At 47.7% G+C, this 26,527-nt stretch overlaps 1 protein-coding gene across 3 annotated transcripts in view; it reads left to right on the top strand.

The window, feature by feature from the left end:
* LOC130607131 (acid-sensing ion channel 2) overlaps nucleotides 1–26,527 on the top strand; it is a 430,756-nt gene that overhangs the window by 357,907 nt on the left and 46,322 nt on the right. For all 3 annotated transcript variants that reach the window (XM_057423990.1, XM_057423989.1, XM_057423991.1), the window contains exon 2: nucleotides 25,288–25,438. In XM_057423990.1, coding sequence (XP_057279973.1) covers nucleotides 25,288–25,438 — 151 coding nt within the window. The remainder of the gene's footprint in view (nucleotides 1–25,287; nucleotides 25,439–26,527) is intronic.

The raw sequence follows: 26,527 nt of genomic DNA, 5'->3' as shown, positions 1-26,527 counted from the left end.
TGCTGCAAGAGCTGGAGCAGCTCTGCTCTGGAGCCAGGCTGAGAGAGCTGGGCTGGGGCAGCCTGGACAAGAGAAGGCTCCTGAAGGGGGGACCTGAGAGCAGCTCCAGTGCCTGAAGGGGCTGCAGGAAAGCTGGAGAGGGGCTTGGGACAAGGGATGTAGGGACAGGCCAAGGGGAATGGCTTGAACCTGCCAGAGGGGAGACTGAGATGAGCTCTTAGGCAGAAGCTCTTCCCTGTGAGGGTGCTGAGGCGCTGGCACAGGGTGCCCAGAGAAGCTGTGGCTGCCCCATCCCTGGCAGTGCTCAAGGCCAGGTTGGACACAGGGGCTTGGAGCAAGCTGCTCCAGTGGAAGGGGTCCCTGCCCGTGGCAGGGGTTGGAGCTGGAGGAGCTTTAAGGTCCCTTCCACCCAAACCAGTCTGGGGTTCCATGACTGGTGGCATAAGGACATGAAGACATTGTGGAAACTTGGCAGCGAGTGCCCCTGTCAAGTTAGTGATGTGTAAATCACTGCTCTGACACCAGTACAGTGGCTGTGACTGATGCTGGGGACGATGGCTCCATCTCATGCCCAGGGGGCTGCTGTGCTGCAGAGGGACCCCAGGCTGTGGGCTTTGCAGGAGGCTGCTCACTTGGGAGATGTTGCAGTGTTACTTCATTATCCGCAATGGTGCAGCGATGGTGCAGCTGCAAGAAGTCTAATAGAAAAACAAATCTTGCGATGTATAATGCATCAGTTTCCCCCTCACCTGTATTCAAGGGGAAATAAGAAAATAATCAGGCAGTTTCCTAGCAAGGAAGAGTGACGTTTCTATTTTTAATAGACCGTTTATAAATAGTGGCATTATTTCAGTCTTTGGCAGTGTGCGGGTGCAATGCATCGACCTACAATGGACCGAGCTTTGCTGCAGCCCGTCCAAGTTCCACTTTCTGTTTATGCTGTGCAGGCACGTTTTGTCTTGACCTATTTTCTTTGGCATGTGTTTGTGATAAGCCCCAGATGTAATGGTTCTTTTTGTGTGAGTTACGGGCGTCCTGGGTTTGGAAGGAAGGTTTTGACACATTGGCTGATTGCTTACCTGCGCCGTTGTTTTATGCGTTGGTGGGTTCAGCCTGTGGTGTGTGCAGGAGGAGGAGGGAGGATGGGGGGGTTGTACCTGTTTTGTGTGGCATGGTGAGTGGAAATGCTGCTTCATGTCTCTTAACACAAACCCTTTCCTTGCGCTTGCTGGTGGGGTGGAGGTACCTTGCTTTCATGCACCTCCATGTGAATTGATGGCAGTGACAAGCTGCTCTGCAGGCTGCTCTCCTGGGTTTGCCCAGGAGGGAGATGGAAGCTGCTGCTTTGGGCTGATGGGCAGAAAGGGGCTGGTTGAATGAGGATGCAGGGAAGGGACAAATAAAGCATCTCCTGCCGACCTCTCTAGACACCCGCAGTGGAATTTCTCGTTTCTTACTGCCCTGTGCTTTAAGGTCTCACCACAATTTATTTGGCTGATGAGAAAGCACAACAGCAAGTGCATTTCTGCGTCATAGAAATGCCGGCTTGACCAGCTGCTTTATATCAGGCTTTAATGCCAGCTCTGCCTGGGCAGCCCTTTGTCCATGCTGCCAGCTTCAAGCCCCTGCTAAGTTGGCAAGGAAATGCAGCATCAGGGCAAGGCACTCATGGCTCTCCCCTGCTCCCAGGAAGGCTGAGATCATTGATTCTATGATCATTGCTTCCTCGATGAGAGTGGGAAAGATCCAGCCATAGATCTAACCTGGATTTCTCCTAGATGGAGGTGACTGTCAGTCCTCCCTGTCTGATGCCTCCAACCCGCAGGGCTTCCAGTGCCCTGTCAGCGTATGTATGTCTAAGATAAGATGTGGCTGGAGCCTGTGTATGGCACTGGGTTTAAAGCAGGTTATTTCACCAAGAGCAGCTCTGTGTGGGTCCCGGGGCTGTAATTAATAATCTTACTGCCTGGTGGGAGACTGCTTCCTCTCATTGATGCTATGAGCTGGTCAGTACGAGCTCTGCTGCAGCATGAAGCCATTGGGACCCTTCTCGGTTAAGCCTGGCTGATGCTGATGGGATTTGCAGGCGGGTCCTACTGATGGGTTCCCTCGAGGTCACTAGTGATGGGTTACCTCGAGGTCATTAGTGATGGGTTCACTCGAGGTCATTAGTGATGGGTTCACTCGAGGTCACTTAAAGCAGCTTTTAGATGCAGCTGAAATTGGGTCTTTTTTAGTTCTTAAGCTCCAGCATGGAGCTGAGCACTTTCACACTCAGTGCAATGGGGGTTGTGAGGACTGAGGGTCCAAAGGCAGTGGATAGACAAGATCCAAACTTTACTCTTTATTATGTGACAAAACAGAGAACTATTCCAGAGAGGAGATATTCCAGAGAGAAAGGAGCAAATATGGTTTATGGGTGAGGAAAGCCTGTGTTTGGGTCTGGACTCTGCTGGTACCTATTGATGGCACAAGCTTTGGTTTGTGGGGAGCTTCAGATGAAGCATCCATGGACAGAAGGATGTCCCTGACACCCCAGCTCTTGAAAGGGCTTTGCACCCTGTCCTTCCATTATTTTGGCCACTCTTAAAGTAAAACCAGTAATAATAATCCTCCAATCTTTATCAGTCCCCTTAGATACATTAAAATCTCCAGTAAGTTGTGGCTGTGTTGTAGGAAGCCACGGCCTAAACCTGCTGTTACATGCGGAGCCACAGTGATGGAGGAAGGAAATCCTTTTGCTATTTGGTGGTTTTCCTGTTCTTTGAGCTTTGGTTCAGGAGGTCTTAGCTGCCTTTTGGAAAGGTTGGATGGTTTTTCTTGCCTCTTTAGTGAGGTAAATCAGACCCACCGGGTGGGTGCCTGGGGAGGCTCTAAATCACCATCACCAGGTAGAATAAAAAGCATGCTGAAAGATTAGAAGCAAATGAATTCCTGTCATTTCTGGCTCTTTGGGAAAGTCATTTCCATTTTCGGGTATTGTAAGGATGCCGAGATGCTCTCAGTGCCTGGAACAGGAGTGATGGAGTGCTCAGCTTTTGGGTGGCACATTCAACCCAGGAGAGGAGGGGTGTAAATCCCCCAATGTGAGCACGGAGGGGATTTTGCCTTTGTGCAAGAGAAAATAATAGGGGAAAAGAGCACAGGCAGGGTTTTTAATTGTAGGCTGTTAAAGGCATCAGTGGGGCATGGAGATGGGAGGCTTGGGGCTCTTGAGAGGGCCTGGGCATGGCAAGGATTGTGCTGCAGGGATTAGCATCATGTTGGGTTTCCAGGAGCAGAAAGGACCATAGGAGCCTTTTTATTTCCATAGCAGAGCCAAGGCGCTGCTGGGGATGTAGCCACATGGACATCATGGACTTGTCCTCACACAGCCCAGAAGCTGCGTGGTAAATCCACGTGCGTTGAGCAGTGTTTGCTTCGAGGGTGTAATTTCCTACTTAATCGTGTTGAACAACATTAAAACAGCAGCTCCGCGGTTTGTATTTAAGGACCTTTGTCACAGCAGACAGGCTGTGCTGCAGCACATCTTTTCCCAGAGTGTTTGTGTGGGTTAGAATATACTTATTAATTTTCATTTCCTTGTGTATCGTATAATCAGGAGCACTTAGAAGAGAAAGAGAAAGCACGGACATGGCTAAGTGATTCAATTAATCATGGCTTTCCCGTCCAGCCTCTGGAGCTGTGGTTTACCAACAAGGTTTCTTATTGTTAAATAATACATATATTAGAGGCAATTTTCACATGGAGGCTTTTGGAATAAGATGATTGGGCTGGATTGCATAATAACTATGTTGATATGACTCGTTAGCCTTCATAACATCATCTTTGTATTGCTACCACCGATAGTTACAGGTAAAGCTGCTGTGTGGTCAGGAGATGCAGCATTAAAGCTATCCCCAAACACAAATAACAGTGTCACGTGTTTTCAGCAATGGAGATCACAACCAAACCTTCATTAACCATCCAAGCACCAACCTTCACTCTGTCTCGTGTGCATCGTTTAGCATGATCGTGCTTCTACAGTTATTTCACCATAGACTGTTTGGGTTGGAAGGGACCTTAAAGCTCATCCAGTTCCAGCCCCATGCCACAGGCAGGGACTACACCAGGTTGCTCCAAGCCTCCTCCAGCCTGGCCTTGAACACTTTTTTCCTACAAATTTGCTGGGTTTTTGAACATTTTTGGGTTTTTATCCCAAATTCACATTTTGAATGGTGCGAGGATGTCTCCGGGTGAGCTCCCAAAGCATTTCTGTGCCGCAGGAAGTGTCGCCTCTCCATAGCCACATACTTTACTTTGAGCTGATTCCAGTGGCTGGTCTTGAATGGAAGGGCTTGATCTTTTGCACTTATTGAATGCTGGACTTTGACTTCTGGGATGATTTTCTGTCCTTTGGGAAGGAAGCTGTGATTTGTCTCTTTTCTGGAGATGGGTCACAGCTAAAATACCCAACCTGAAACCTCTCCTACTGTGTGATGAGTTCTGTGTTTCCTCCCTCGTTGCTGCAGCTCTTGAGCCTGACAGTTCTGGGAGCAGGGAACCAGGAGATCAGCATCCCAATTAGGTCTTCTAAAAAGAGAGAGAAGAGAGGAAGAAAAATCCCTGCCTTTCCCCCCAAAATCCCTCATGGGACCTAATCATTTTGGGTTTATTCTCCAAGCTGAAGAGAAGGAGCTTCCCTTCACTGCCAGGTTTTAATACATTATTTTATTATCTGATGGGGAGATCAATTAGATTAAATCCCCAGCATCCACATAGCCTTGCATGGACCAGAGGTGAAATTGAGAATATTAAGCATTTTGCCGAAAGCCATCAGCATTTTAGAGGGGATTGTGCCGTAATAGCATATAAAACCTTGAGAGCTACAATCAGCGTTGCCAGCTCCGAGAATGTTTTAATTAAAGATCCTGCCATTAGAGACAAGTGATATGCAAATTCCTGTTTGCTTCCCTGTTTGTCTAGAGGAGAAATACACATTGCCCTGGCAAAGGCAGGCTCTGATACTCCCCAAAGACTGCATGAGTGTTTCACACTGGTGCTTGGGCTCTCACCCAAACGTCCTTATGCCATTTAATTAACTAACCTTGATACCATGTTCGTATATGTCTGTGTGTCTGGGCTGGTTCTAAGTGTGCACAGCAGCAAGTTTGGGGAAGGAGGGTGCAGTCCCTGCTCCATTGCTCTTTCTTCTTATCCTGCAGCTCCCTTTTTGAGGAAAAAATGGCTTTGCTGCAGAAAATGTGGCTCTGCTTCAAAGTATGGGAGACTCATCAGAAACAGAGTTGTTATTACAGTGAAAAAGTGGGGATTTGAGCTGTTTGGGCAGAGGTGTTGCTTGTGCCTGCATGACTTATATGAGGGTTTGCTGCAGGAATTACCATAATGCTTCACAGTAAGATGTTGTCCTGGATGGCACAGGGGCAGAGCTGGCTCCCCCCATAACAACACCAGTGTCTAAAGCCATCTGCCTGTCTGAAATGGCTTTCAGATATGTTAAGGCTGTGTAAAACAAATCCACATGGGCATTGGCAGCACCAGAGATTCGAAGGGGCTCTATGTTGGCACCTATTCAGCCCAAGACAATAAATACAAGGCTTTATGGAGCTGCAGGAAAGCTTTATCTCTGTCTGCCTTCTGTCGTGTGGCCTGAAAATCTTGCAGGTATATGGTTATCTGCCTGGTTTGCTGCCTGTGGTCACTCCATGATGTGAATGATGCCTTCTTGTGAGTAAGGATGGCCACCAAAGCCCAAAGTATTGGTGCTATGAATGTGAACCCTTTGAAATACAAAACCCAAGGGCATCCACGCTTAACTCCACACCGATGGCAGCAGCAGAGTAAATCCATAACATTGAATTGATTGGGCATTCTGCTTACTTCCCAAAATGAGATCTATCCTTCTTATTCCTGGGGGATAATTGGAAGTGTGCATCTCTGCCAGGCTCCCTCACCTCATTAGGTGCTAAGGTGATTAATGGTGATGCTCTGCTCTCAGCACGCTGGTGATGTTCTCCTCTGTAAGGAGCAAAACATTCCTCAGGACTGGAGCCCAGAAAGAGCAGCGATGCTTCATCAGATGGTGTGTTTGTTTGCCCACAAAACCCATCAAAGTGTGTTATTTACCTTTAGCTGTACCAGGATTTCTAGCTTAGCTTGGAAGGCAGAGAAGAGCATCGGTGTCGAGGATTTTACTGTGCTGTGGCATTACAGGAGCTGTAGTTTATCCATAAATGTCACTGGCAGGATATATGTATTTTGAATGTATAAGGCAAATACCATCCCTGAAATGAGAAAGACCATTGCAGAGCAATGTGAACAGCCTGCCAGCACAAAGCACCCGCATGTATTCATGAAAGGAGACACTGAACAAGCTGTTTCAGATGGCAGATTATACTGCCAGGAGGCTCCGGAGGGGAGATGTGTCCTGCCGCTCTTGGTTTGTGTAGCTGTATGTCCCAGCAGCTCCTTAAACATAGTAATGACAACAAGATGTTCATATTTAAACCTCATCATCTGAGATGCTGCCGGGTACCAGGGGTTTCCATGAGGAAGGCAGAGAAGGCCTTGGGGAGGTTGGCGCCTTTGTGCTGGGTGCCTGTGCTGAGGCAATGTGCAAGTCCTGTTGGGCTTCAGCCTTAGTTTCAAATGTGATGTGTAAGTTTGCTGTTTCTTTGACCTCAAATTCTGTATTCCTTGGACCCTCCTACAGCCCTAAAACACCTCCAGGTGGTTTAATGCTGCCTCTGGAGAGCATTGGTCCAGGGGACATCTGGGTTTACATGTGCTCAGCATCCACTTCATCTCATTGTGAATCTAAATAACTCATGATGGGTGGCCACTCTGCTCCTGGAGCTCCTGGCTTCCAGCTTCTTATCCTCCATAGGCTGCTCCACCTTGTTCTTTGCCTCAGCAGAAGGAAGTTTCCCCTGTTGTGGCATCCAGCTGCTGTGTGATGCTTACCCGAGCTTGCCACGTTTTCGCCTCATCCACCACCGTTGCCCAAGGGGATTTGTGCTTTCATGGAGTGTTACCATGAAAAAACACCCACTCCTGAGTGCTTCTTGACTTGTCACCTCTTTGAATTTTGTACAGACGATTGGAAAAGAGTGTGGAAATCGAGAAAACCCCTATTTGGAGACCGGAATTTCAAATCAAGGACTCATAGGAAACTCCCCAGCTTGCTGTATGATGCTGGGGAGCTGGAGATGCTGTTCTGCAGAGGAAGATTGAGCCATCTGGCAGGGTTTGTGGAGTCTTAGAGTTGCTTTTCTTTCAAGGCCTCCTGATCTTAGCTTCTGGGTAGGACTGGCTTGTCCCTGGCTTCCACTTCCTTTAGTGCTTCTATTCAAAGGAACTGGAAGTAGGCTGTCTCTAAATTAACAATTTTAGGTATCTCCTTGCTTCTTTCAAACCAAGCTTCTCCAAAGTAGGTTAAATTGCAAAAGAACTAGGAAAGGGAGTCCAGGGTATGCGGATCACATGCTTGTTGTGGTGACTGTCAAAACACATCAGTGACAAGAAAGGGACGGCCGCCACTCTGCAAACAGCAGGGGCGGATGATAGATGCGTTATGGTTATGAGTAGCAGGGACCACTTTGGAGGTCCCTCCCTGTTCCTCTCCTCAAAGGAGAACAAACCTCCGTGGAGAATCACTGATGTTCAGCACCGCTTCTCAGCCTCATCACCAGAGACAGCTCTGAAATGGGGACCTGGACAACCTCCCCATCCTGTAAGGGCTGCAAGGTGCAGGTTTCTTTGTAGAATGAGAAGAGAGGAGTAAAACGAGTCCCTTTCTTTAGCCAGCCCTGGTGTGTGTCTGGTACCACAGCTTGCTGCATTCCTGAGGAGAAAAATCACTTATCCCCAGGCGCTCCCTGTCCTCTCTCCTCCCCTCACTACCCGCTTGTGGGGGAGGCTGTTCCTTGCTTGCTGTGTTTTGGTGGTGTTTTTATTCCTCCCTCCCAAATGCATCTTTCTTGACTTACTCATGCAAAAATCTGTTGCCTTTGTGTCTTTTCCCCACGCCTGCTCGCCGTGTGGCTTTCAGTCATCCCAGAGACAATCTGTGCCACTGCTGGTATTAATACTTCCACTCGACAGACTTAGCCTGGTCATTAATAAGCAAAGCCAACAGCTAACAGGGTCTCGCTGACCCACATCTGCTCGAGGTGACCTCCCACCTCCATCCCCTAGCCAATTTGTTACCCAATTTATAGCCCATGCCCTTGGTTTGAGGTGACTAAGAGCAAAGCACATGTGCCTGTCACACCGTTAGCCTCCTTGTTAATGCATCTCCTTCCTGCTCCGGTTCCAGGCTTTCCTGCTGTGAGCAGGTAATGAAAAGCCTGCTGCCCCCTGGTAAACAGCCCTCTGCCTGCAATTAGTGTGAGCTCTTTCTGAGACGTGTTTAATTGGGATCACATTTGGCCAGATTTACCTGCGGGTCAGCTTGCGACGTGACTGTCGAGACAGTGCGTGAAGAAGGGTGTGTAGAAAGCCTCATAGTGAAACCTGTGGAGTAGTTGGGCTTGTTTGAACATTATATCTGCTTTTATAGCTCTGCATGCTCGGCCAGCTTGTTTTCCTGCTGGAAAAGCTTTTAGAGCGTCCAATTTCCCCAGCAGTGCTTTTCCCATCCATCTCCCAAGCAGAGTGGAGCAGCTCTCCAGTGATGCTGAGGGATGCTGGCCCAGGATATTTCTTCTCACTGCCTTCATGGATCCACATCTCTTGGCTCAGTAACTACATTTCTCTGTGCTTTCCCTATACTGGAGATTACAGAGATGTTGCAGAGCCTGCACATTGCACTGACCTGGATAGAGGAGGAGACCTGGGACTCATGCCCATAGCTGGGCGTCTGCGTCGGGTATTTTCCAGGGACTGTTGACAGCTAAGATAATAATAATAAGCTTAATTTTTTTTGCACCATATTCTCTTCCCATCTACAGGCTAATTTCAAGCTTTATTATGATTTCAATGTTTTAGTTTATGCTGCGAGTGGAAAATTATGTTAGGATTCAGAGAAGCTCATTAGAGCACATTAAAGCTCTTTGTGAGATGGTTCTCCAGAATTAGAGGCTTTAACCTTGTTTAGTTGAAATTCAAAGCCAAGTCTGGCCATGGCAGGACGGGAAGGGACAGTTCGCTCCAAGGTTAATGCTCTTTATCAATCCACTTTAATCCCCTCTGCCATTTCACCGGCTGCTGCATGTGCTCATCCAGACAAGCCTTGCTGAGTCCTAGGATAAAGCAAGCGCGCTGCTTCTGAGAGCCACCGTGGGCCAGGGGGGTTAGTGCAGATTTTGGTAGGTTTGGGGAACGAATCAAGCATAAAAGGTGTTTTTTCCCCAGATTTGCTGCTGTGACTGGCTGCTCATCCTGGGATGGGTTTAAAAGTTGGCTTTAGGGAGTTTAGCCACGCTGTACCTGAGTCCATTTACAGCCACTTTAAAGCCAAACTCCCCTGTTCCCAGGTAAATTCATGATCTCTGTCACTTCTAATTTTCCAGTTATTTCCAGCTCAGTGTTGGCTTTAGGGAGTTAGAGCTTTTCTTACTAGCCCCAGTATTGAGCCAAGAACCTGTTTCCTTTTAGATACCTGCCCAAGGACTGTGCTGGATTGCAGCCATAAGCCCTGCACCCTTCCAGGCTGCCTTTGGTCCCATCCAGGTTTTTATCACCCACTGCCACTCAGTCCCCTTCCTTCATGGAGGAGAGGGATGGATTTATTATCTACAAAGCCTGCCTGGCTGTGGTGGGGTGACACCTCCCCAGCTTCTGGTAGGGCTAAATAGCAGTGGTACTTCAGAGAGCACCACTCGCACCACCATAAACATAACTGATGTGTATAAGCAGATTTGGTCAGTGCTTATATTTGATTTATTTATAGCTACATTGAAAAGGGATTTGGGATTAGAGCTCTGTTCTGCAGGTGCCAGGCAATAGCAGCTGTTGAATAGGATATGATGAGTTACAACACGGGAGCAGCATGGGGGTTCATTGGTGTGGTGGGAACCGTGTAAAACAAGTGACATGACCAAGGTCACATGCAGAGTCTGGCAGAGAATGGAGATGGATGGCAGTTTTGTTGCCTAAAGGCTCATGCTCAGGTTTATCAAGGTGGCATAAAGGGCCTTTGTGTCAGTTGGGTTCAACTTCCAAGGTTTCTTTTCATGGGCTGAATTCCCTTTGGAATTTGGCAAGGGAAATATCCCTGAGAAGACCTCTGAAGAACTGCCTTCAGAAGTTTGGACTGGAAAGCTTGCAAAGCCCCTGCTTGTGTAGAGACAGTGGGGATAGTGAAGAGGCTGTCCTGAGTTTAAGACTTCATTTTGGACGTGTTTTACATCAAGCAGATGTGGAATGTGGACAGGGCATGGAGCAGAGCAGCGGTGATGTGGGACAAGGAATGGAGCAGCCCCACTAGCAGTTTGGATTAGGGAAGAGGATGGCTGCATGATTGTGAGTTAAGATATTGCTTCATCTATCTTTTTTATGAGCTATAATAGCAGTAATATATATAATAGAGCTGTAATATGTGGTTTTTTAGGGTGCAAGCAAGGCTTTTTCACAACTCAGATACCTGCTTTAAGAGCATATTTGCATCCCAGTTGTGATACGTTCTAGCACAGAGGGTAAAATAATTCCTCTGAGCTCTGAAGCCAAAACATCCTGGCCATGTTTCCCATGCTTCAGTATTGCTGCTGTGGTCCTTGCATGGGAGGGAGCCCAGAGAAGCTGTGGCTGCCCCATCCCTGGCAGTGTTCAAGGCCAAGTTGGACACAGGGGCTTGGAGCAAGCTGCTCTAGTGGAAGGGGTCCCTGCCTGTGGCAGGGGTTGGAACTGGAGGAGCTTTGAGGTCCCTTCAACCCAAACCAGTCTGGGATTCTGTGATTTCCAAAACCCACTTCCTAAGTAAGATCAATGCATCGGGGAGGGTGGGGAGCAGGGGACATTATTGTTCTGAATTACCTTGCTTGTGCTTAATGCAGGGGCAGTGGGTGGTTGGGGTTAGGACAGGAGCTGGAATTTGAGCCCCAAGGTGGGAAGCAGGTGGCTCATTCCAAATGAACTGGTTGAGAAGAGATGGGCAGAGAGGGGTCTGGCTCCATTGTACCCACCACAGCGGGGAGTTCATTGGGCACAGGGCAGTGGGAAGCGGTGTGGAGCATCACTGTGCACCAAAGGCATCATCGCAGCAGGAGCCCACTTGTCTGCTGCTTCCTCAGGGAATATTTGACATCTGCAAGGGGTTTTTGATATTCTTTCTTCCAATAAAACCTGAAAGTCTGATGAAAGCAAAGTGATGCTCCTGGGGTGCTGGTTGCATGCAGGGAGAGAGGAGCTGACCCACAGGTTTCCCTTGTAGTCAGCAAAGAGGGGTAGAACCACACGCGTAATTCAGCTTATCCTAAGGTGCTCATGGAAGGGAATGGGTGCTCTGTGCCCTTGCAGCTCTTATTGTTGTACCTGGCATGTTGTTGATAGGTAACATTAAGTGAGATTGTGTTCTTGCTGTCTAACCTCCATCACTCTTCAAGATGTATAAAGTACCCAGAAACCTTAACCAGGGAGGTTTACCATGTTTTACTCTGAATAAAAAGAGTTGTTTCACATGGCCACTATATGCAGGGGAGAGCAGTGGCTGTGGAGGACCCACATGCCATGGGGCCTTGTGGAGACACAGAGGGATGGACCCCAAAGGCAGCTGGTGGTGGTGCTTGGTCATAGCAAAATGAACTACTTGATCTAGTCATGCATATCCACTACATGTATATGAAGAGCATTAAAAGACTTTTTAGACCTGAAGGTCCTTAAACATCAATCTGCTTTCCTCAAAATCCATTGACCTGGGTAAGATAGACCAGGTAGCTGTTAACACTGATGAGCTGATGGGATTCATCTGAGCTCATAAATGTCATGAAATGATGGGTAATGTAATAGGGACATAAAAGAGCAGCACAGCAAAGACATCAGAGTCATAAAATCTGAGACCTCTCCACTGCCTTCAGCTTTTTTCTTCTCTGGATTCCCACCACTGTGCACCCATGTCCTGAGGTACCCAAACTTCTTTTCTTGCCTGACTTTCTGCAGTGAAACCCAGCAGCATCCCACCATACCTCAGCCTGCCACATCAGGACCACCTCTGGGCTCAGCTGTAACATCTCTCTGGGCAGAGTAACCTTAACAAAAGCCATCTCCACCCTGCCAGGTCCTGCAGGTCGTCAGATAATAGTGGGTAACGCCAACATGGAGCCTTCAACTCTGGGAGGAAAATCCATGCTTCACTTCCCTGCTTCCACTGCAACTTGGGCTCTTTGTGGATTTGGCCACAGTTCATCCCAGCACATGTCAGAAGGAGAAGGCTGGAGGGATTTTTGTTCTGCTTGGTTTCCAGCTCAAGTTTGCTTGTGTGGGGTCAGCCCCTTGCCTCTGCAGTTTGTAATTTGCTTCTACACCAGGTCTGTTCTTCTGCTAAGAACAATCAACTTTCAAGCTGTCAGCCCCTGCTTTGCTGTGAATAAAACACATTGGGAGCAACACAGCTTTGTAGGGCAGCCAAGTAGCCTGGGAGCATGAGAAACAACCCAGTGGATGACTACAAAATGATAAGGTGTGGAGGGAATAATGACCCGAATTATTACACATTGCTTTACAGAAGCTTTTAGCGTTTTGGACAGCTACAGTTGTTCTAACCTGATGCTGCTTTGCTTTTAATTGACTCCTGATTGCTGGTCAGTGAAGATGGCTCTTGGTAGGGACACAGAGCATCTCCTCGCTGGTTGGATAGTCAGGGGAGGTCCCATTTTGGTTGCGTCTCTGATACTCTATCCCCATTGAATCACATTTGGCTCGTACTGCTGTAGATGAAGGAAATACTTGTTCTCCTGTCGCTGGAGCTGGTCCTTTCCCTCTTCAGTGTTCTTTTAGACCACCTTGGTCCCGTAACTGTGTTGTGTTTGAGGTGTGTATTTGTACACCTATAATGTATATGGAGCAGCTGTCTCCTAGAGGCACCTAACTGGTGTAGGAGCTAAGTCCTTCTCAGAGGGTGTAAGGCAGGCCGGTCAAGACCCACTGAGCTGCTGGGATGCAGGAAAACCAAGGGGAATGGGGAGCATGTATTCCCCCAAAGTGCTTGGCTATTTGCAATGGGGGCCCTTGGTGGTATGGTTTAGTGGTGGCCTTGGCACTCCTGGGGTAAAGGTTGGACTTGATCTTAAAGATCTTTTCCAACTTAGTTGATTCTATGATGCCAGGCTGCATGACACAGCACAGATGATGCTTGGTATGTTCCCTCTTGTTGAAATCCAAAGGGCTGGGAAATGGGGTTTATCCATGATGGACAACACTGCGGCGACCAGGACTGTGGCTACAGAACTTAATTGTGGCTCCAAGCCCAGCCTTGGTCACAGTGCTGGAGCAGGAGGTGCATGGGGATGGTCCCTGCCCTGGGAATTTGCAGCAAGCTCGTGTAGGAGCATCAGTCTCATAGCAGGGTCCGTTTGAGCCTTTATTTCTTACTGGTGTGGATCTAAGCATGGAGAGAGGGATTTCCCTCACTCAGTAAGGCTGAAGGCAGAAGTGGAACAAGTGATCACAAGGAAAACATCACAAAAGGGTCTTTCAGGATGAGCCAGTGTTTCGCCTGAAGAAGGAAAGCCTTTCCCACTGAAGCAGGACCATCTCCACACCACAAACCCCTCCCTGCTATTCCCTATTAGCTATTTTTTTATCTCCACTAACTCAATTTCCTACTTTATTGCTTTGTCATCTCAAACAGGTCAGCTGTGAAAGCTGCCGTGATCCAAGATGCGCCAGCTCAGTCTAGGTTAGTTCAGACAAGTAATATCTACAAGGCTGACTTGGAATAGCTGACTTGACTGGGGACAAGTAGCTGCAAAAGTCCTCGACAGAGCAGATGAGGCTTTCCAGGATTTGGCAATGCTTTTAGGAAGTCACCAGGGAGACATGAAAGTGCAGCGAGCTTCCAGAAATTCTTCTGTATTTCTTATGTCATTGCGAAGGATGGAGGCGGTGAGACGGTGTCTGCTCACCCACGGCCAAGGGAATGCTCAGGGCAGCAAATCCAAGGGGAAAAAAGGAAAACTGACTGTATTAAAAATGCAGAGCCCTGCTGAAGCTCTCACAGATCCCCTTGGTGAGGCTGAACCGTCCATGGGAAGCCTTCCAATATCTGAAGGAGGGTACAAGGATGCTGGAGAGTGACTCTTCATCAGGGGCTGTAGTGATAGGATAAAGGGTGATGGTTTCTAAGTGAAACGGGAAGTTCAGTTAGATCTAAGGAAGAAGTTCTTTCCTGTGAGGGTGCTGAGGCGCTGGCACAGGGTGCCCAGAGAAGCTGTGGCTGCCCCATCCCTGGCAGTGTTCAAGGCCAGGTTGGACAGCGCCTTGGGTGACATAGTTTAGTGGGAGGTGTCCCTGCTCATGGCAGGGGAGTTGGAACTGAGTGATCTTAAACTCCTTTCCAACCCAAACCATTCTATGATTCTATGTAAGAAGTCTGCAGATAACGATGTGTATCTGGAGTTAAAATGGTAAATAGTTTTGGAAAGAAAACCTAGGGGAAGGTTTTGGGCTGGGGCTCTTGGGTTTAGCTGTTTTGGTGATGCCCATTTTTATTTCCTGGGCATGTGGGACAGGCTGCAGCCCCCAGAGACCTGTGGATTTGCTTTGCCAGTGGCAGGATGGTCATGAAATATATTCACTTGGGGTTGCATTTTAAGAGTTGATCCCATTGAAGGGTTTCTCCATCGACATAGTTTAATCAATCAGCCTGACATTTGCGTCATGCAGTGCCTCTTTACTTCCAAGTGCAACACCCTGGTTTCAAACACAGCCCAGTTTTGGCTGTAAAAAGAGTTTTGACTGCAGCCGGTCATCACTCCCTGTTTGCATCCTTCCACAGGCAGGTCCCTTGCTGTGGCAGCTTTGTGACCTCAGCATCCAGCCACCACAATCCCTCCAGCATCCTGACTCTCAGCAACATCTACACAAGGCAGCCCCTTGAGCTCCCAGCCCCTCACCTGCCTGCAGACTGCTGCCTCCTTCTCCGTCTGCCTGCAGGATGCTGCCATGTGCCACCTCTTGGTTTTCCTGCATAGGAATTGCATAGCTTTCCTGTGCAAGTAAAATCCCCTTTTTTCTAGGTAGGTTTGGTGTCAGAATGCCTCTGAAGTCCATTTGGAGGGATTTACGGAGGCTTTCTTATTGGTGCTGCAAAGCAAATGGAACTGCATGTATTTGTGTGCTGGATGTGCAGGATATCGTCGAGCGTAGAAATTGCATCAAATCAATGCTTTGAAATGGAAAGAAGGAAAATCTGTGTTAGGTGAGCTCCTTGGGCAGAGTGTTAAAGAACAGAGACTTTTAGTCAAATTAATTACAAAATAAAGCCGTTACATTTCTCAGCAGCTGGTTTTAACATCTTTAGAGTTGAATTTTGCTCGTGATTACCATAGGCTTACTCCTGTGAAGCAAACCATAAAATAAGAGCAAGGGAAAGCTGTTAAAGGAGTCATGATATCTGTAACTGGCGTGCACATGCTGAGGGTTCAGGGATTTTGGTCCTGGGTATTTTCCTAGTGTGTTTATTCTCCTTTGGGCAGTTTTTCTAGGGCTTTGATTTGTTAGGAGGGCAGGAACCGATGTGTGCTGCTTGTATCAAAGCTAAAATAAAAGGCAGAAAGAGGACGGGTTTAAAGACACTTTATGAAGTACTTTTGGAAGCCTTTGTGCTGTGCTTTTAGGGTCATTCACGTTTGGATCAGAGGATGCTCCCACCGCTGTGGCATCTGCCCTGCTTTAGAGCAGCTTTGCTTGCTGTACTGTGAACTTCCTCTGCAGTGAATGGGAGCGAAGGCGAAGCGGAGTTGTCGAGCAGCATCCCAGGGAGTGCTTGAAAGGAAAAATGTTTGTTTTTTGGAGTGCAGCTTCTCAGCATTTTGCATTATTGCAATGCCTGCCTCTTCCCAGGGCTTCACGGCGCAGTGGTGGGGTTTGTCCAACAAATGCTCTTCCCTCCCGGCATAGCCTTGGCCAGAGGCAAAGTGCTTCTGCCTTTACATTAAACAGAAACTTCTCTATAGGTGCTTGGCTACCAAACTGTGTAGTTTGGATGGAAGCTGGGTAATTGGGCTGAAGATTTAGCACTTGGTGCCAAAAGGGTCTTTGTGGTGTGGGTAAACCGTCGTCTCAGCATTGTGAAGCTGAAACAGGAAGCACATTCTAGGGGCTAACAAGTGCTATATATCACACACAGATATATCTGTGCATGTATATATATATATATGTATATACACTTGGCAAGCTAATTAAAAGGATATTTTTCTACTTGAAAACCATGCTGCGTGCACTGAACAAACTCATTTCCTTGCCTGGGTTATGGATATCTTCTGAGGTTATTATGAGCTAGAAACAAGTAAAAGCACTGAATCAAGCCACATTGGTTTTTATTTCACGTGTACTCAGCCCCAAGTTCCAGACCCTTGGCTTGAGGATGCTCCAGAGAGCAGAAGGGTGGTGTGGATCAAGCTAATGTTTAATTGCACATTTTCTTGCTTCTCTCACAGCTTGGGATCTGTCTGTAGTTCAGGCTGTCACGTCTGTGTCTCATGTGGCCCAAGTAGCATAGTTGGAATATGTCTGTATCTCTGTATTTCTTAAAGAAAAGCAAAATCTGGGATTCTCTGGGAAACTGTGTTTGCCCATAAAGACCTTTGAGACCTCCTTGAGTGTGACATGCAGTAAAACTGTGAAGAAGGAGCCAGCAGATGACTAAGCTCTTCGGTAACAAGTAAATAGACTTTAGACTGTACTAGACAGTAATAGGTGGAGGTCTCCACCAAAAACATGTGAGTGTTGGATATAGGAAGGGATGTAGATGAGCTACCCAGCTCCCTTGTGTCCTGTCACACTTACATTTGCTCTGATGAAGGGATCTCCCTTTCCTTGTCTTGCCTTGCTGCTTTTCACACTTGCATTTCCAAAGCAAATGGTCCCCATCTCAGGGTTTGGGGACATCCTTGCACAAAGCCAGTAACAAATGTAATGAGAATTAACCTGAAATTCCACATGCATCAGGATCTTTTGGGCACGTTTTGAGTTGAATGAAGAGTTAAGGGATAAAATAATCTTGCCTTTGGACTAATTGAGCTTTCATCCATCATCACTGATGGAACAAGATTGCCCCAGCCCTGGAGGAGGGATGCAGGAGGAGATGCTTCTGTCTGGCCTTCATGTCTTGTGCTGAGTACTGTGTTGCTGCTGCTCAGCTGAGGGATGTATACAGCAAACACACCCAGCTCATGGCAAGAGCTGGGGTTTTGCTCTGAGTGCCTGTTCCTGGGGCTTAGATCGAGTGTTTCTGAGGTAGGTCCTAATGTCTCCCTGTAACTCAAAGCACCAGCTCTGCACTGTGGGGTTCTGTGTGCCACCACCTTCCTGGAGCAGCGAGAAGCTGCTTGGAGCTATACAAATAGTAAATAGAGGCTATAAAAATCTCTTGCTGAATCAGCTCCTTGCGCGGTGATTTAGATGAAAGGGCTCCCTGAGGTTAATCCTTTAGCCAAAGGATGCTGAAAGGGTGTCTGCGCTGCTCTGGCTGTGGGAGCATGATACCATCACCTGGCCATGTGGTCATGGTCCTTCACACTGGCCATGGTGGTCCTGAGCATCACCCCAAGTCCTGTGCTGGGTGGGGACAGGCTTTGCTTTTTCTTGTGCCCCAGATATTTCACTCCAGGCAGGAGCCATAAGCAGTAAAAGCCTCCCAGGGCTTTAAGCTTCACTGGCTACAGAGCAATGCTGTTTTCAGTACGACATTTAGTACTTCTCTTTGTAAGGATGTGGGAGCAGTTGCTGCTTTTCTTTCACAGAAGGCGTGAGATGAAGTTGTCCCATTGGGAGTGTTTGGATCTGTTTGTCCTTTTCCACGAGGCTGACGCCTGTCTCCTGTGCAGCTCTGCAGAAAGGCAGGGAATAGCCTAAAAAGCTCCAGACACAAGAACAGTTCTGTAGCAAGGAGCAAAACACTTCTGGCATTGGCTGGGGAGGAAGCTGTGTTCTCGGTATCTCAGGAGGGTTGTGGAGGAGCTGAAGGCCATGGCTAAGGAGTCTTCAGCCAGTCTTGCCCTCCATGACCAGGATGGTCCAGCTCAAGAGCATTTCTCCATCTCTCCTTTGGTTTTGCAGTGCTACTTAATGGCTTAAAAGGTAGCTGGGAGATCTGAAGATGCTTGTTCAGCATTTTCCAGAGAGCTCATTTGATTCGTGATACCCTTCCTTAGCTGAAAGAGTTTGGATCTGACACTGACGTTTCAAGTCCTGATGTTTTATCTCCCCTCTATGAGAAGGCTCCATAGCACCTGCATAAGTATCTTCACAAGGCTGAGTGCTGGGGAGATCCATGGGCTCCTGTTGGATGCTCTCAAGGTGTTTTTGGCAGGGCCATGCAGCAGTATTGCCATTGCCAGTCCCAGAGCTGCTGCTGAGCTGGAGACAGGGCTGTGCTGCTGCTCAGTAGGGAGGGAGTTCAGCAAGCAATTCATTAACTGAATCAGTGGGGAGAGGTTAGGAAGACAGATTGTAATTATTATCAGAATGAATCCTGGCCTTCGAGCCGTGTGCTGGCACCTGGTAAAAGGCTCCAGGGCTCCTGCTGCTGGGATGCACAAAGCTTGTCCATGGAGGGACAGCCTTGGTGGTCACGAAGGAGGAACACAGCGCACCATCACCCGCTATGCTCCTCTTCCCACACCATCTGCTGCTTCCTGAGGGCATCATCCAGGTTATTGCCTTGTCTGAACTCATTCAACCCGAGCCTGGTGATACCACGGTCCCAGCCTGACGTGTCTCAGGCCATTGACCTTGTCTCACCTGCGTATGATGCATATTCATATGCGCCCCTCGTGCTTGTGCTGGGGCACTGATTTTCATAACATGAGAAATTCTTATTCAAAACCCTCACTTTCTCCTCCCCAACCATTCCAAACCAGTCAAAGGCAGAGGACGGTGTTCTGCATCACAGTATGGGAGGACCAGTGGATGGTGTTCCGCAAGTCAAGTCTTGGGAAGCAAGAAATGTTCGTGGGTTAATTTGTGCTCACATGGGAGGTGAACTTTTGTGGGAGCATGCTGTTTCCTGCAGTTGATACCTTATGGTCTGATAGAACAGCTCCTACCGCATGGTTCTGCATCGCTTTGTTATTTGTGCAAGTAATCAGGGCTTGATGGGGATCAGAGAAGAGGGTAGCAGTTTTCTTAGTTTATGGACCAACATAATTCTCAAATATTTGGAGCTTCACCATTATAGTTTATTCATTTGCTGTCAGAATATTAGTGCTATATTTCTTTTTAAATACCCACTCAACCCGCGCTAAATTGCCATGAGGGCTGTGGAGGTGATTTATGCCAGCTCTAAGGACCCTCCACAAGCACTCAGCATTCCGACAAATGCTTGCCCCAATGTGCCATTACAGGGAGGGGCCGATTAAACAAATAAGAAGAAAATGAATTAAATGTGCCAGTGTGTGGTGCCTCTGCGTTAGTGCTGCTCGAGTTTCACCGTTCTTGAAGGGTGGAATGCAGGGGGATGAATTGTGATCCACTGAGCGATGCTTAATGCCGTCCTTTAATAAACAAATTAAAAAGAGAGTTGGTCCTGTCCAGTGGCAAAAAGTGGTTTTGGAGGTGGAGATGGATGTATTAGGAGTGTTATGCATTATATACAGCAGCTTGGCACAGTGGTAGACTTACATTCAGGATGCTGGTCGGTGCTAGTTTGGGAAAGCAAGTCTTGTGCTGGCATTAATGTTCTAGCTTAGCCTCAGGTGGTACCTAGGATGACTTCTTATTCAAAGCAGCAGACATGTATAAAAGCAGAGCTGACATCCCTGCTGTTCCCATGCAGTCCTGGAACAGCGGTACCCAGCGGGATGTGGGCAGACATTGGACTGATTTCAAGGAAACATCTCCCTGCTTGACAAGCCCCACTGGGATATCTCCATCTTGGAGGCCTAAAGGAAAACCCTCTCTTTGTAAACACATCTCTGACAACTTCTGTGGCTCTGCTTTCCGGAGCTCCATCCCCATGACTTTTCTCTGGTGTGAGATTAAACCTGACACCGTGAAGGATGGATCATATTTTGCTTGTCTGACATCCTCCTATGCCAGATTTCCAACAATATAAAAACATGGATTTAAAGAGAAATCCATAGCTAAATCTCCTTTGAGAGGAGGAAGATAGCAAAGTACGTCACCTGTATGTGTTTCCCCTCCTGGTTTATGTTAATGTCTGAAAGAGCTGTGCCTTGCCTTACAGTCTCTTGAGACTGACCGACCAAATCACCTTCTGAATGCATGGGTCTGTGAGGTGTTTGTATTCCCCCAGTGTTTTTGTAGGACTGGGATGCATAATCCCTGCCAACAAAGAGGATGCCCTAAAGGCTGGTTAGGCTTGGGCCTCCTCTGTGTAGGATAGGGACTTAATTCCTTCTTTGCTTCTGCACTTTGGAAGGAAGATGAAATCCTTTTTTCCCATTAGCATTAGTTCTCTCTTTCCTAACCTGTAATTGGAGGCTTATTCTCCCTTTGAAAGAGATCCCCTTGGGATTTGACGCTTCAGAAACCTGTTTATTGTAGGCATCCGTTGCAATTTGCTCTTCACAGCCGTCATTTCATTTCAAATAATGTACAGCAACCTCCTGCCAGGGTGTGAACAAATGGACCATTGTGATGTGCTTGCATGGAGCCAACCAGACCGTGCTGCTCCTCACACCTCGAGTGAAATGATGACATGGCTCAATGCCACCACCGGCACAGCCGGTGCCATGGGAGACCTGGTAGTGACGGGGACATATGGCTCTGCCAAGCCCTCAGAAATAAGGTCTTCTTTCCTCCTAAACAGGATCATTTCCCCATCATTTCATGTGTGTTCCTGCCCAAACCCATTTCCATTCCCTCCAGCCCTTTCAGCTTCATGTTCACTTTCTCTTGGACCTATCTGGAAAGCCCCTTTGTTTTCCTTTTTGCTATGTTGTCCGTGATGCTGTTGAATGTGGCTTGATAGGTTATGTGTCTCTGAACCATGTGTACTGCAATTGCAGAGGAGATGGTAGTGAAGGATGCTAATTTACTCTCTTCAATGGTTGGAACCTTTATCTGACAACTAATGTCTTGCCTTGTCAGTGAGCTCTAGCATGTGTCTTTGTCTGGATTCAGAAAAGTAATTTATGGGCTCCAAATTACTTGCTTTTACCATCATTTTGCTCCATTTTGAAAGGATAATTCATCAGCAGACATGCTTGTCCTGTGTCTGCTGGTTATAAACCGTGAAATACCTTTTTCTCTATTAGTTTGGTCAGGCTTGCTTGCTTTTTGAATATCAGTCTTTTTTGGACTATTGGTTTGACACACAGCAGGGTGTACGTTGATGTCTTGGAGCTCCTGATGCTTGTGTCCTCTGTTCTGTATGTGGAGCCTACTCAAGATACACCTGGTCTGCTTTTTAATTTCACAGGATACGCATTTTTCCCTTTACACACTAAAAAAGGGCTCACTGTGTCACTCAAATACTATTTTACAGACTTTGAGCATGTTTACCCTGGTATTTCAATGGGGATTTTCAGAGAAGCTGTCAAAAGTAACGGGTGATCCATCAATATAAAGAAACATTGGTATTTTATAGTCTGTTCTCAAGGTTCATGTTTGTATTTTTGTTTCTGGCTTCTGCTGGGCCTTTGTTTTATTGCAAGTTAAAGCATTACTAACAGCAAGAAGCGCTGTGTTCCCCCAAGAATAATAAACTGAGGTTAAATCATTCTGCTTTGCCTCGTGTCTACTGCCTCAGGTGTATCGTGGCAGTTAGTATAAACTGATGGTGGCCTTTCTGAACAGCTCTATACTTTTATCCCGATGATCTGGCAACGCTTTGAATCCTTCCCTGTTGTCAGGGAGCCCAAAAGAGCCTGAAACCAAGAAGATCCAATGGAACAATGAAGATCCAATGGAACAATAAGTTGTATCTTCCCAACAGTTCCTCCCCAGCTTTTTTGCTCTGTAGATCTCCTCATCCATGCTGCTTGCTGATGTATCCCCATGTTGGTGTCCTCTTGAGCACTACTAGTTCTTTGCTTAGCTACTAAGCCTGAAGGTAACCCTACCCCAAGGTTTTCGTGCTGCTTGCTTGCTCTGGGTAATTCATCCAAGATGCCTGATTCCTCACTGGGGCAAGCGTTCAAGTTCTCTGTCATGTCACAGTCATGGCTCTGGTGTGGTATTTGGCTGTACAAAGCCATAAGTAACTGCCTCATTTGCAGAGATGAAATGATGGATAAATACCAGAAGCTTTAATGAGGATCTGTGCTTTGTGGTGGCCCTGTCAAGGAGCTGGACGAGGGGATTGAGTCTACCCTCAGAAGTCTGCAGATGACACCAAGCTGGGCAGGAGCATTGATCTGCTGGAGAGGAGGAGGTTCTACAGAGGGATCTGGACAGGTTGGATCAATGGGTGAATGCCAATTGCATGGGTTGTTTAGCCTGGAGAAAAGGAGGCTCAGGGGGGACCTTCTTGCTCTCTACAGCTGCCTGAAAGGAGGTTATAGGGAGGTGGGGTCGTTCTGTTCTCCCAAGTAACAAGCAATAGGACAAGAGGAAACAGACTCAACCTGCACCAGGGGAGGTTTAGGTTGGATATTAGGGACAAGTTATCCACTGAAAGGGTTGTCAAGTGCTGGAGCAAGCTGCCCGGGGCAGTGGTGGAGCCACCATCCCTGAGGGTATTTAAAGGACATGTAGATGTGGCACTTAGGGACATGGATTAGTGGTGGGCTTGGCAGTGCTGGAGTAACAGTTGGGCTCGATGATTGTAAAGGTTTTTTTCAACCTGAACGATTCTGAAGAGCAGCAGAAAATCATGAGGCTTCCTTGGAAACGAGTCCCAGGAGCGATGCAGCTGATGCCAGCAGCACCTGGATTTAAGCTATGTGTCAGATGGTCCCTGGGGTCTGCTGCTGCTGGGGAGCAGATGTTGGGAAGCAGGGAGAAGCAGTTGCATTTCTTCCAGACATGTGTCAACACATCCCACATTGTGTGTGGCTGGACAGGTTTCACATCTCCTACTGTGCAAGAGAGTCATCTACTGAGGTTGGGACAGATGAGCTCTTGGCCATGGCCAGCACCTTTCATGGACTTTGATGGTCGCTTGCTGAATGTGGACCGGAGGGGATGGAGGAACATCCCTTCCTTTTCCAAGTCACAATTGGTTTTCTTTTGCTGGGATTGCGTCCCAGACATGCAGCCTTGGGCCCTGTCACTTTACATCTTGTTTGCTGGATAATCATGCCCTAACTGGAGGTTTTACACTTCAATTTTTACAGCTGCAAACGGCCATATAAAAAGCCCAGTAAAATTGCCTGCATGTATTTGGCTGAAGCCTGCACTGGCTACAGCAGCATCTAAATCCTTAATCAGCATTTACATTCCGTGGTTGCTCTCAAGATAAACTTGCTTGTTTTCCTATCATTCTCCCTAATGCAGGTTTTATTCTTGCTGTATTTTTAACTATCCTAATTAGAAACTGTTGACTTCTGCCTTCAAAGCTTATCTGGGCAAACCCATCTATAGGGCACTGGCTGCTGACACTGGCTTTCTGTTGTGCAGCTTATCTTTCCAGCTTGAGTGGTTTAATAGGTCAAGTATTAAAATGAGATTTTCACTTGGATATAAATTATTTTTTAAAGGGTATATTCCCCCCCCCCCCCCCCCAAAAAAAAATGTTTTATGTTCTCTGCAGCCTTTTTTTTGCTCTGATTGAAGGTTTAAACTTGGATGTGATTTCTGACTTCTCTGATCCCACCCGCTTCCCTCATGCCATAATTCTAAGGCATGTGTCAATATTTGAGGGGAATAAATTGCTGATGACTCCAGCTTCTGTTTAGTCTTATGAGTCATCCTGGGGTCATATGAGCTCAGCAACTGTGTTAGTGACTTGTGATTCCTGGTGGGAGCACAGTCAGCAGCAGCATGTGCTGTTGGTGGTGGGATCCCTTCCCTCTGAATATTCATTTCTGATGTTTGCTGGTTGCTTCCTGATTGCAGAGCCCAGACTCTCTGGCTCTGGGCCATTTTGTCCTCTTTTAGTACAGTAGGAAGTTCTGCACATCTACATGTCCCCTGGTCTGTCAGTGCAAGCCATAGGAGGGACTTGTTGTGGTTTAGTCTTTGGTTTTCCATATGTTCCTCCACTCCGGGGGAAGGCTGAGCAAGAGCATCAGTGACCAAAATCGTCCGTGCCACTGCCATCAGAGGTGTCACATCTCTGCTGCCCCACCAAGATTCACCCTCCTTGAAATCCATGTCCCCCTCATTGAAACCCATGTCCATCCCACTTGGAAACCTGTGGCATCCCTGCTTGACAGAGCTGGTGGTGGCCAGGGAGCCCCCAGCTGGGCTTTGCCCAGAGTTTCTTTCAAGAGAGGCCAAAATGGGACTAAAGAGGAGCAAAAGTGGTGGAGGAAATCTTTCCTCATTTGTCCAAGTGGTTTTAACTCTTTATTAGTTGCCAAGTAGTAGCAGGGTGAGAAGTTCATGAGAATTTGTGTTGGCATTGTGTTGGGAGAGCGCAGGCATCGTTCACATTGCTCCCTTTGGGTGGAAAGCAATGAGTGAGAGGGGCTTTGGACAAGGGCCTGTAGGGACAGGCCAAGGGGAATGGCTTGAACCTGCCAGAGGGGAGACTGAGATGAGCTCTTAGGCAGAAGCTCTTCCCTGGGAGGGTGCTGAAGTGCTGGCACAGGGTGCCCAGAGAAGCTGTGGCTGCCCCATCCCTGGCAGTGCTCAAGGCCAGGTTGGACACAGGGGCTTGGAGCAAGCTGCTCCAGTGGAAGGTGTTGGAGCTAGAGGAGCTTTAAGGTCCCTTCCAACCCAAACCAGGCTGGGATTCTATGATTCTATGAATCGCATTATATTTTAGTACAAGCTCCATCACAGCATGTACATGTGCTTCTTGGAGACTCAACATGATACGACTCTGGTGAGCTGCTGAAGACATTTGTTCACTACTCTAAACCACCTTTCCTTTCTTCCATCTTTTCTCTCAGGGGAACACCATATGCTAAATGATCAAACCAGGTTAGATTTACCTGCAGACGTTTCCCTTGGAGCTGTGGTGTATGGCTGTTTCTCATTGCTCTGCCCTTGTTCATGTGGGAAAAGGAGTTGATTATATGGAACGTATTACATTATTTCTCTTTTGTCTCCTCGCAGGTGTTTACAAAATATGGGAAATGCTACATGTTTAACTCAGGAGAAGAAGGACGGCCTCTTCTTACCACAGTTAAGGGTGGCACAGGCAATGGACTGGAAATCATGCTAGACATACAGCAGGATGAATATTTGCCCATATGGGGAGAAACAGGTAAGACCTTTTTCCTCCTGCAAACATGCATGTGTTGGTGATTTTGCTGAAAGACCATCCCATCCCATCCCATCGCATCCCATCCCATCCTTCCCAGCCAGTGTCTAAACCAGCTCTTGAAAGCAAGAGGAGCTCAGTCTGTACAGAAACCAGTTGCTTTGCGGTGTCTGTAGCTGCCACTTGGGACCAGCATTTCTATAGTTCAGCTCATCAGTGAGTGCTGGACTTGGGTGTCTCGGCATCAATGTTTGGGAGTGTCACCACCTCTCCTGGGACCAGGGTGGCTGCCTGTGTGTGACAAGAGGTGCAGTGTCTCTTTCAGATGCTCCAGCATCTTCCTCTTCCCTAGAAGGGGACTTTGGAGGCCTTGTTCAAGGTCAACCTGTTTGTGTTTTCCTCCTCCTTGGAATCTGGGGACATTTGTTGCCCTGACTGTTGTCTTAGTGTGGGTTGCTGCATGGGTGGACCAAGGACTTGGCTCATTGCACTTGGAGCATGTGGGATGGATGGCACCTTCCTTTAATGAACCCAACTAAGCTGAGCATCTTCTGAAGAGCCAGCGTGCTGCGCTGCAGCCCTCTCTAGTTCTGGCACAGAGAAGGGCAGAAGGTGCTAATCAGAAAGGCTGGGGCTGTCTTGGAGATCTCACGGGTTGGGATGGCAGCACTCGGAGTGAACATGGAAATGCTGCCTCCTGCAAGGGCAGCTCAGCAGCTCCCATCATCTGAACCCTGGATGATGGTGGAAGTTGCTGGCACTGCTGGTACCAGTTCCTTTAATGAATTCTGCTGACAAAACAGAGGCTGGGCTCTACAAGGGGGGTGGCATGGGCAAGGGACAGCATGGGGAGGGACAGGTACCACCAAAGCCACCCAGCGGTGGCTGCACTTTTCATGGAGCCTTGTTGGCATTTGAAGCAAAACATCCCAAAAAGAGTTGGAAAACTTGCCAGCAGCTCCATTCCTCTGGCAGTTGCAGGCAGAACATTGTGGTGGGAGGTTATTTGTTTATTATGGGGTGTCAGAATAGGGAGAGGAGCAATTACCCCTTAAGGTTTTATGTCACCGTTGCACCGTCATCGTGTGCAAA

This window comes from Pezoporus wallicus, unplaced genomic scaffold (assembly GCF_028554395.1).
Source record: "Pezoporus wallicus isolate ANWC-B61680 ecotype Strahan unplaced genomic scaffold, APGP_CSIRO_Pwel_v1 contig_8251, whole genome shotgun sequence".
In the NCBI taxonomy this organism is placed as follows: Eukaryota; Metazoa; Chordata; class Aves; order Psittaciformes; family Psittacidae; genus Pezoporus; species Pezoporus wallicus.
This window is presented reverse-complemented; position numbering and strand designations above follow the sequence as displayed.